The sequence below is a fragment of the Zootoca vivipara genome, chromosome 7 (genome assembly GCF_963506605.1).
Source record: "Zootoca vivipara chromosome 7, rZooViv1.1, whole genome shotgun sequence".
Taxonomy (NCBI): domain Eukaryota; kingdom Metazoa; phylum Chordata; class Lepidosauria; order Squamata; family Lacertidae; genus Zootoca; species Zootoca vivipara.
In genome coordinates, this window is record NC_083282.1 from 14,980,884 (window position 1) to 14,991,626 (window position 10,743).

The 10,743-nt window shown below is 42.9% G+C and overlaps 1 protein-coding gene across 2 annotated transcripts; it reads right to left on the reverse strand.

The window, feature by feature from the left end:
* Positions 1 to 1,529: 1,529 nt before the first annotated feature.
* On the reverse strand, positions 1,530 to 9,377 carry LOC118088314 (coagulation factor XIII B chain-like). 2 transcript variants are annotated; one of them, XM_035121794.2, is made up of 5 exons: positions 9,210 to 9,377; positions 7,850 to 8,026; positions 6,351 to 6,539; positions 4,413 to 4,589; positions 1,530 to 1,766 (listed from the first exon to the last, which is right to left on the reverse strand). In XM_035121794.2, the coding sequence occupies exons 1-5, from the start codon at positions 9,292 to 9,294 to the stop codon at positions 1,573 to 1,575; spliced, it is 822 nt and encodes a 273-aa protein (XP_034977685.2). In that variant the 5' UTR covers positions 9,295 to 9,377; the 3' UTR covers positions 1,530 to 1,572. The 2 variants fall into 2 exon arrangements, with proteins under 2 accessions (XP_034977685.2, XP_034977686.2); XM_035121795.2 differs by having other exon boundaries at positions 7,850 to 8,052.
* Positions 9,378 to 10,743: the final 1,366 nt, after the last annotated feature.

Consider the following 10,743-nt stretch of genomic DNA (forward strand, 5'->3'; position numbering starts at 1 on the left):
GACACTTACTACTTATGCAATTTCCAACAAAGTGCAAAGCTTCCCACTCCCAGCTGAGGATCAAAGTGCTTCCTTCCAAGCAGAGCTGGATGACTTCTCTTTTTCTCTTTCCATGGTTCATTTTACATATCATAAATCCCTGCATATTTTACCAAAAAAAACTATACCGTTCAGTATTCCATTCACCAGAACTTATTTACACTGTTGAATTTATCTTGATGCTGCTAGCATATTCAGCTGTACAGTTATTTGCCATATATTCAATAAACGTTTTCCAATCTTCTCTAAACGTATGTACTTCTTGTTCTCTTATTTATATGTTAAGTCTGCAAGCTGCACACATTCTGTCAACTTAAGTTGCCATTTTTCTTTGGGGTTTTTAAAGATCATTTTTATTAAATTTCCAAATAAACAACACCAAACAAAAACAATAACAACAAACAACGACAAACAAACAAAAACATTTTATTTATTTTTTGCATTTTATCACCTATTCACCTATCTCAGTTCATTGCTCTGCCGAGCTTTGACTTCCCTCCCTCCCATCATTCGGTTTTCTTTCCCACTCTTCTCTCGCAGTTCCTTTTAGTCCATCTAATTAAAACCAATTCGTAGGATTTATTTCAGTCCTGCAAGTGTCTTTAAACTTCTACAGTTCCTCTCCATATAGTCCACGAATTTACTCCATTCCTTTTGGAACTTTGTCTCTCCCTGGTTCCGGATCCCACATGTCAACTTTGCTAACTCTGCATAGTCAAGCATTTTCGTCTGCCACTCCTCAATCGTCGATATCTCCTGTAATTTCCATTTTTGGGCTAATAAAGTCCTTGCCACGGTTGTGGCATCCATAAATAATTTCTGATCTCCTTTTGCAATCTCTTCTCCCATTAGTCCCAATAGAAAAGCTTCAGGCTTTTTGGGAAAGGTATACCTAAACATCTTTTCCAATTCATTATATATCATTTCCCAAAATCTTTTTACTTTATCACATGTCCACCACATATGATAAAATTCACCATCTTTATCTTTACATTTCCAGCATGCTTTACTACTCATTCTATACATTTTAGCTAATTTTACTGGTGTTAAATACCATCTAAAGTTGCCATTCTTCTTTGGTTGTGACCACGCTCGTTTTCCATTTCTGGATTAACATAACACGGGCCACAGTAGTGGTGTACATAAATGACCTTTTCTGACACCTGGGAATTTCAATCTGAATTATCCCCAACAAAAAGGAGCAGTTTCTGACATGAAGCGCCAATTCAGTGGGACTGATCCAGTTCCCATGAGGAGTCAGCGGCATGGTAGAGCAGTTAACACCATGCATTGCACAGGCAGGAGGCAACATCAGTCTGATTCTGGCACCTGTGAGGTCATGTGCCCTTGGCCAGTGCCCCCCAACCGGCTATCTGAGCTAGTCTGTGAATCAGAGAATCGCTTTTAAGAAGGGTAGAGCCTTGATGAGGATTTGGAAGAAGTCGTCTTCATACATCAGAGTGAGACAGCAAGCAAACCCCTAAAGTATTTTAGATAATTCAGGAGGGATCATCGAGAGTCAAGAGCTCATCATTATCCTGAGATACATGATGGAAGATCCATGTGCCCATTGAGACACTTCCTGACTGAAGGAGCTGAGAGGATATACCCTTTCCTGCACAGAAATTCCAAGGTATGATTGTGTTGAACCAGATGTGAATGTCTCCGACCTCCAGACAGAAGCAGTTGTTTGGAATCCAGCAGTTTTTTTGTGATCCTGCAGGGTGCTGCAAGGGGTAAAAAAAGAAGAAGACCAAAACTTCAATAAGGAGTGGGGGAAATTTACAATGTACCTTAAAAACCACTGCAAGCAGCTGAAAACATTAGCAGGATTGCAATAACACTTGTAATGTAGCAAGAACTATGGATACAATGGAGTTATATTTAAAAAAATTGGTTTGTTTAAAAAAAGATGCAGTGGGAAAGGTTTAATAATAGAATCCATTGAGGGGAAGTCCAGAGATTCGGGAGAATCTTGTAATTTTGGATGTGTGCTGGTATGATTGTAAATTTAAATATGTAAAACCAAAGAAAACATTATCACTATTTCATTAGCAGAGCCTCGTCATAGTTTGTTTAGTTAGAGTGGTAAGTACCACACTGGTCCAAATACGAGACCCCACTGACAGCGTGCACCTGTTAAATCACAGCTTCAGGTTTTATACAAGTCAGGTTTGGGGAGTGGGGAGTGTGGCCTCTATTTGGACCAATATGGTAGCATCTGTGATTCCTCCTGAATTACTGTTCAAATATCCTTTATTAGGCATATCAAACCACACATTATTACATAAAATTTATATACAGATTATATAAAATACAGACTCAGTTGAGCAAGGCTTATCCCAGTCAGTTCCTTAACTCCAGGAAGAGTATAGATATATATAAATACTACACCAAACACTGCCACACCACCTACCAATTAAGGAGCACTAACTCTCTTTGTAATGGCCCAGCCTTTCTGCATGGACAGCACTCAAAAATTCAGCTACGGCTGTAGTAATTTGATCATCCCTGTCCGATAGTAGGACCTGAACGGTTGGTAGTTTGGAAATCAGCCAATTGAGTTGCAAGGCCTCTAATAGTTGTCTTCTGGCATGAGTTCCAAATTCACAGGAAAAGAAAATATGCTCCAAAGTATCAGGTTCCTGTTTACTACATTTGCAGAGACGCTCTGATTCTGGGAGACCCAAATATCTTCCTCTCACCATCATCGAGGGGAACATATTAAATCTGGCCAGCATAAACAGCCTACACAGTTCGTGGTTTTTCAAATTTGTCATGTATCCCTGACATTAATTTACTGTCCTTCACAAGAAGGATAGCCAGAGAAAAACAGGCTGCAATTTACCTAGACAAACTCGACTCCAAACTTTTTAGATGTTGATTCCCCTTCACGGATCACTGCCTTGTCGTGGCAAAGGGGCTTGAATAATTCCAAGAAGCTATGAACTATACCAGTGTTTCCCAACCTTGTGCCTCCAGCTGTTTTTGGACTACAATTCCCATCATTCCTGACCACTGGTCTTGCTAGCTAGGGATGATGGGAGTTGTAGTCCCAAAACATCTGGAGGCACAAGGTTGGGAAACACTGAACTATACCATGCAGGGCCACCCAAGACGGACAGGTCATAGCCGGGAGTTTAGACTAAATGTGATCTACCTGGAGAAGGAACTGGCAAACCACTCCAGTATTTTGCCAAGAAAACTCCATGGACATAAAAAAGGAGAAGTTTTGAGAAGAACGTGAGAGTTTCCAAGCATGCTCTGGTTCATGGGGTCACGGAGAGTCGAACATGACTAAGACGACTAAACAACAATAGATGTTGATAGTATTGATAGTAAAATTTATTCCGAATCCTTGGTTAGGGTGGCAGAAGTGCAGAGTAAATCCATATGCTCCTTAACCATCCCATGTGCTCTTCCACTAACCGGGAATCCCCCTCTCTTTGTGTATTTAGTTATTTGGTAATTTTTTTACGCTGCCCACTTAACAATGTTCTCTGGGTGGTTAAAAATGAAAGATTACAAAAATAAAAATGAACAAACATCCTTAAAATATCAATACAGAATAAAGCTACAAGTGCAAAACTAAATAAGTACATAAAATATATTTGTATATGAGAGTGTCCAAAGTCTTATCTCTAACAAAAATAGATTTTATTACAGTGGTACCTCTACTTACGAATTTAATGCGTTCCGAACGCACATTTGTACGTTGGAAAAATTTGTAAGTCGAATCCCATAGGAATGCATTGGGAGAAAAAATTCGTAAGTCGAAGCAACCCTATCTAAAAATTCGTAAGTAGAAAAAATCCTATTTAAACCGCATCCAAGATGGCAGACAGAGCTCCATTCGTAAGTAGAAACATTCGTAAGTAGAGGGACCACTGTATCTTCCTCCTGTTGGAATTCTAAGCAATTCTGGGCAGACAGTGTCTCTGGGTTGCATAGCCAAACCTGCATATCTCTCTCACTGCACATTGCACACTATCAGTTGTACATGCAGCTGTACATACAGGGGTATGATATTTTTAAGATATTTTATCCACCATCGTAGCCCTGTACTTTTAATTATTTGGGGGAGGTTAGCAAGAACCAGTGACTATCAGTTTGGGATCAAAAGAAATGTTTTGTTGTTGTTTTTTACAGGGCAAAAATGGCTTTGCAGTTTGAATTGTAAAAATAAAATTTTGATAAAGTGTTTGCACAGAGCCTTGCAGCAACTTATCCAAGGCAAAGTCACTTGAGTATTGCACTGCGAGGTTTCCTGCTCGGAGTCTCCTCAGATTTGTGAAACAGCCCTCAGAATTTATCCTAGATTTCATTCTTTCTGTCTTAAAGCTTCCTGTCAGCATACAGAACATTCCCCTTACCCAGACACTTCGGTGGTTCTGTCCAGTTTTGTCCATTGCATTTCATCCACCCGGATCCTTCCATCGCATAACCGGGGTTGCACTTGTAAAGTGCCCTTATGCTCTCGAATTCCTGAAACTGGGTTCTCACACTTCTTATGGTCTCTGCAAAGTCCACTTCAGGTGGTTCTCCACAAACTGGAATTATATTTAGTGCCAAGATTTCATCATCACCATTAACAAATTTCATTTCATTTCCAGGATTCCGTCTTTATTACAAATCAATAAGCATGAGAGCTTATGGTTTTGTTTTTACAGAGGCCTCATCAATAGGTTTTGTGCACATTCTTTGTTACTTTGTTTTGCTCCCCTTGTGTATTGCTATTATTTACCCGCACATCACCCATATCCATCCCACAGCAGAAGACCTTGCAGACAGCAGCATTTGCGAAGAATATGAGGTATACTGTGGGGTCGGGAACCACTTTTAAGAAAGGACAGAAAATTAAAAGAGGTGTGGGAAAAGGAGACAACAGGGCAGATAGAGAGTCACAGCTGGGGTGAATTATGGGAGAAACGTACGTTGAAAATAATGTCTGTAAGAATAAAAGAAAATTATTATAAATTATTTGGGTGATAGTATTTAACACCAGTCAGATTAAATCAAATAAACAAGGAATATTCGGTGTTATGTTGGAGGGGATGCCAGGAAAGGGAATTATGTTCACATGTGGTAGAGCTGTAAATATGTACAATTTTTTTAGCAAAGGGTGTTTAAGGAGATTACAGAAATCAAAGCTGACCAAAAGTCCACAGGTAGCATTATTATCTATTTCCAATGGGATGGAAGGTTCACAGGCTATGAAGGACTTTCTCACAAATTTATTGACAGCTGCACGGATTATTATAGCTAGAAAGTGGAAGGGGCAAGAAGAATATAAAAAGGAAGAATGGTATAAAAAGAAATGGGATATAGTGATTAACGATAAATTAACATGTGCTGTTAAGGTAAGACGGGGAATATGCAGGAGAAATGATTTTGGGGAGATATGGAGGGTGTTTGTAGAATTTGTACTGTTAAAACAAAAAGGGGTCAAACCATCGCAAGAGGTGTTGAAATTCTGGGAGGTTGGATAGGTACAATGGAATGGTCTTGGTGGTGGGGTGCACATGTTTATTCTTATTTATTTATGATTATTTTGAAGAAGAAGAAGAAGAAGAAGAAGAAGAAGAAGAAGAAGAAGAAGAAGAAGAAGAAGAAGAAGAAGAAGAAGAAGAAGAAGAAGAAGAAGAAGAAGAAGAAGAAGAAGAGGAGGAGGAGGAGGAGGAGGAGGAGGAGGAGGAGGAGGAGGAGGAGGAGGAGGAGGAGGAGGAGGAGGGCAGAATCCGTAGGAGCAATTGGACAAACTGGCTTTCAAATGTAAAAGTGGGACAGGGCCGTCTTAAGGGTATCCAGCGCTGTGGTGCAAAATCCCTCCGGCGCCCCCCCCCCCAGCTTGCTAGGCACCGTTGGAACGGCAGCTAGCAAGCCTGCTGTTGCGAGGGGGTGTGGCGGGAACAGCACACCGAAAGGAGCCCTTTCGGGCGCTGCTCCCGCCACCCCCCCTCGCCTGGGCGGGCTTGCTAGGCACCGTTGGAACGGTGGCTAGCAAGCCTGCTGTTGCGAGGGGGCATGGCGGGAACAGCGCACGGCGGAGGATACAGTCGACCGCCCCCTGCAAGTGCGACGGAGGAGGGGCAGCGGCAGAGTTAGGCTGCTTCAGCAGCAGCGCCTCGCTCGCCGCCTCAAACATGAGCAGTGCGCGGGGCTGCTGGGCGCCCTAGCCCAGTCCCCCTGATGGGGAGGCGCCATGGCGCACCGCACCACTAAGCCAAATGGAAAGGACGGCCCTGAAGTGGGATAACCTTGAGTATTTCAATAATCCAAGAGAAATTATCAAGAGTTGAAAGCTCATTAACCTGAGATGCATAATGGGAGATCCATGTGTCCATCATTACACTTCATGACTGAAGGAGGCCGGAGGATATATCGTTCCCTGCACAGGAATTTCAATGTCCCATTGTGTTGAATCACATGGGAACGCCTTCGGCCACCAAACAGAAGCAGGTGTTTGGCATCCAGCTGCTCTTTTGTGATACTACAGGGTGCTAAAAGAAGAAGAAGGAACAGGTGTTTTTACTGTAGATAGGGTAGCCTAAACTCAACCTCGGAATTTAAGGATGGTCCAGCTTTCATCATGTCAATGGGAGAAAACGAATAGGACATTAAAGGCTTCATTGTCTCTGCATATCCAAATTAACTTAACTTACTCTTTTATTTACTGTATCTTGTTTACATTTATACCCTTATATAGCTGCTGGTGATCACAATAACCCTGCCAGTGTTTTTATCTGTTTACAATTTATCTGTAACTATTCCATAAACCATTTCCATTCTTTTAGAAAAAGGTGTGTTTTTTTTCTTGATTTCTTATTCTTCCGGTAAGTTTAGCCACTTCTGCATATTCCATACATTTTTGTATCCATTCTTCCTTTGCTGGGACTTCTTCTTCCTTCCATTTTGGGGCAAGTAACATTCTTGCCGCAGTACATGAATAATTTTCTATGCAATTTAGGTAGTTCTATTCCTATAATTCCCAGAATGCTTTTTTGTGGGCCTGATTCTCATTACTCTGCCGTATGGAACTTTCTCCCAGTTGACATCAGTCATGTCCCTTCGCTGTTGCACTGCTGGCACCTAGCAAAGTCTTTTTAATTTCAGTGAGCAATTTAGGTAAGTTTTTAAATTTTATTTTACCTGTATAGTTAATTTTAACTGCTTTTCTCCCCTTTTCATAGGAGCCAACTCCAAGGGGTCGAAATCCTTTTACTCCCACAATAAAATATTTAGACCTTGTTCTGACTATCGGTCGAATAAAGTATATTGATTGATTGGTTTAAATATTTAGACCGTCTCCACCCACAAAGTTGATGGGCATAGCCATTCAAATGGTGTTTTTTGCTGTGAATTGTGATTGATTATGCAGGGCTTACCTGCCCCCCCCAAAATATTTTGTTCAAGTTGGAACCCTGCTCCTTTTTATCATTTTTAAAAGCCCCTTCTGCCATAGAAGGAGGGGGGTTGTGGGCGCCACAAGGCCCTCACGTGCTGGGGGGATGGTTGCCATCCCCCCCAAACCATTGGCTAGCTCCCGAATGGGTGCTCCCTTGGCGCATCCAATCCGGACGTTCCAAGGGGGCGTGGCTCACTGATTTAAGCAAGTGCGGCCGGGAGTCTGCCTCTTTTTCCTGGACCCCCCAGCCGCTTCCCATCTTCCTCTACACCAGAGTGCCAGATGAATAGAGCACTTTCGGGAACAGTTGGCAACTCTCGCTCATTACGCATCACCCTCAGACTTCTGTGAATCAGCCCTTAGAATTTATCCTAATTAATAAACTAACAGAATATGATCTCTTACCCAAACATTTTGGTGGTGTTGTCCACGTTTGTCCATCGCATGTTGTCCACTCGGGCCCCTCCAATACATATCCCGGGCTACACATGTACTGTACTCTTGCATTCTCAAGTTCCCGAAATATAGTTCTCTCACCTCTTACCATCTCCCCAAAGTCAACTTCGGGTGGTTTTTCACACACTGGAATGATATTTAGCATTAACAATCTGAAGAAGAGATTTGACAATAAATTATATATCATATTTCATTCCATTTCCGGGATTATTGTCATTTGATAAGCATGGCAGTTATTACAGAGGTTTTGTCAACGGATTTGGTTGGCATTCCTGGTTATCTGGTCTCCTTTGTATTGCTCTCCTTGTAAAGCCGTTCTTTTCCTTGCCAGTTGTGTAAAAGAGGCTGTGAATCTCCTTCACTGAAGATTAAGAACAATAACAATAACGATAATTTATTATTTATACCACCCATCTGGCTGGGTTTCTCTAGTCACTCTGGGCGGCTTCCAACAAAATATTAAAAACAGAATAAAACATCAAACATTAAAAACTTCCCTAAACAGGGCTGCCTTCAGATGTCTTCTAAAAGTCAGGTAGTTGTTTAAATAAATGCAGGAGGGCATGATGCTCTGGTGTCTTCTTCTTTCAGCCCTAAGCTACTGCTTCTTGAGCAACATAGCATATAAGGCTGGAGATGGATGTTCTGGGTTTTTTGAGGATGATGTTCCTATGCTGACACCACCATTTAATTCAGGTCAATACAAAGGGAAAACCCATATTTATCATGGCCATATTCACCATCCATATTTAGTCATGGCCAGCATGACTAAACCGCTTCCGGCACAATGGAACACTGTGACGGAAACCAAAACACATGGAAATGCCATTTACCTTCCCACCACAGTGGTACCTATTTATCTACTTCGTTGGCAGAAGCTGGGACAGAGCAATGGGAGCTCACCCCGTTGCGGGGATTTGAACTGCCGACCTTCTGATCGGCAAGCCCAAGAGGCTCAGAGGCTTAGACCAGAAGGCCACCTGCTCCCCTTCATATTTACCACTCTTGGCGCCAGGGGCGGCAGCAGCCCCTGTTTGTTCCTCCATCCCCATTCCCCTCCAGTGACAACCTGGCCTTGCTTGGGCACCCTCCTTCTATCTGATCAGGTGACCATTCAGCTTTTGTACATGGAATGGAAAGGAAGCACCATACTGCCCATTGCTTCAGGCAACAAAATGTCTTGGACCAGCCCTGATTATCAGCAGGCCACCGCTCTTGCATTCTTCACCAGTTAATCCTTTTGATACCAAGCAGAACGGCCACCTCTTTCCCCCCTGGTTAAAATTGCCTCTTTATCTGAACAACTTACCATTTTGGGAAGTACAGACTGTCCACAGAAGCAACGGAACTATGCACCTCAGCCAGTTCATCTCAGGATGCCAGGCAATTTTCATTTGATCTGCCGTGCGCAGTCTAGTTCTGAAATGCTCAGAGGTGGCTAAACAAGAGTCCAAGGCCTGAGATCAACTCCCCCTGTTGTAGTTAATGGTTTCCCGCAACACTGAGATATGCCTTCTTTGGTGATTGGGGAAAATAATGGGAGGTGGAAGAAATCATTAAAATAAGCATTTGCTGTTGAAAGGCTCTGTAGGTTTTGTGTTGCAATCTGGGCAGCAAAAGAAGCAAAGCAAAACCGGGAACACGAGAAGCTGTCATGTTGTACCAGATCAGACTTTTTGCTCACCTGGCTCAGTATTGCCTGACACTGGCTGCAGCTCTCGGGCAGGGAGATCATCTGTTACCTGATCTGTTTAATTGGAACTGCCAGGGATTGAACTTGGGGCCTTCAGGGGGCAGAGCATGAACTACAGCCCCTCCTTCAATCTAAAGGTACACACACACACACACACACACACACACACACAACCTTTCCCCCTGGCAAGGAAAAATCAGATCCATGGATCGGGATGTACTTTCGTTAGCTGGTTGCAGCTTTGTTGGAGGGGGGATGTCTTATTTTGAGATGAGCTGGTGTCAAAATGCTCACCTTCACCTCAACTATTGAACATTCATTTATTTACTATTCTATTTAGTTCATGCTTTCCCACCAATGTGCACAAGGTGGTCTACATGATTCTCACCACCAGCATCCAGTGATAAAAGAGAGAGGATGCAGTAGCATGATGTGTAAATAATAGGACCTTCTCCAACTTCATTGTTTTGAGTCAAATGATCCTAGATCTCTGGATAAAAAGCTGGATACATTTCATTATTTCTGTTAGACCTTTCTGTAAAATTTGGACTTCACTTCATTTCAACTTTACCAGTTTATGCCTTTATCTTAGCCTTTATGGACTTCCGGTCTACAGCGCTGGGGAGAGGACGCAGGGACCTCGAGCTCCGAGGTCCCTGGCATCGCGGAGGGGGGGGGAACGCCGCGGGGCGAGCGGATTCCCCACAAGAACCCAGGGAAGAGCGTCCCTGGGGCGCAGGTCTGGCAGGCTCCGGTCCGCGATTCCTCCGCTGCCCAGGGAATCAATAGAGACCCTGCGAGCCGGCGGAGTGGAGTTGCGGGAGCCATTTTCGGACGATATCTTGCCTCCGAGAAGCGAAGCCTCAAGTCTTCTACCAGTTAGCTGTGGATTCTTCCAAAGGAATCAAAAGGAAGGAAAGTAAGTGGAATCTCTAATTGGACTTTCTGTTAATCTCGGCAAAAATTGGGAAAAAGGAAGAGATTTAAAAAACGGAAGTCGATCTCTTCCTAATGGACATTTAGGAGGCGCATTAATTATGCAGTCCTAAATCGAAGGGAAACTATTTGACTGTGGATCCCAAAAGAATGAAAGATTTTGTAAACCTTTCCTAGACCCTGGAGCCGGCACCCCTTGAGGATCAGCAAGGTT

What these genes read in the sequence shown, in the direction of transcription:
- LOC118088314 (XM_035121794.2), bottom strand. Translation starts at nt 9,294, where the DNA reads ATGAAAATTGCCTGGCATCCTGAGATGAACTGGCTGAGGTGCATAGTT. An exon ending in AGTCTGTACTTCCCAAAATG is followed by an intron (nt 8,027 to 9,209) that starts GTAAGTTGTTCA and finishes ATATCATTCCAG; the next exon opens with TGTGTGAAAAACCACCCGAA. An exon ending in TCTCCCATTATGCATCTCAG is followed by an intron (nt 4,590 to 6,350) that starts GTTAATGAGCTT and finishes ATATAATTCCAG; the next exon opens with TTTGTGGAGAACCACCTGAA.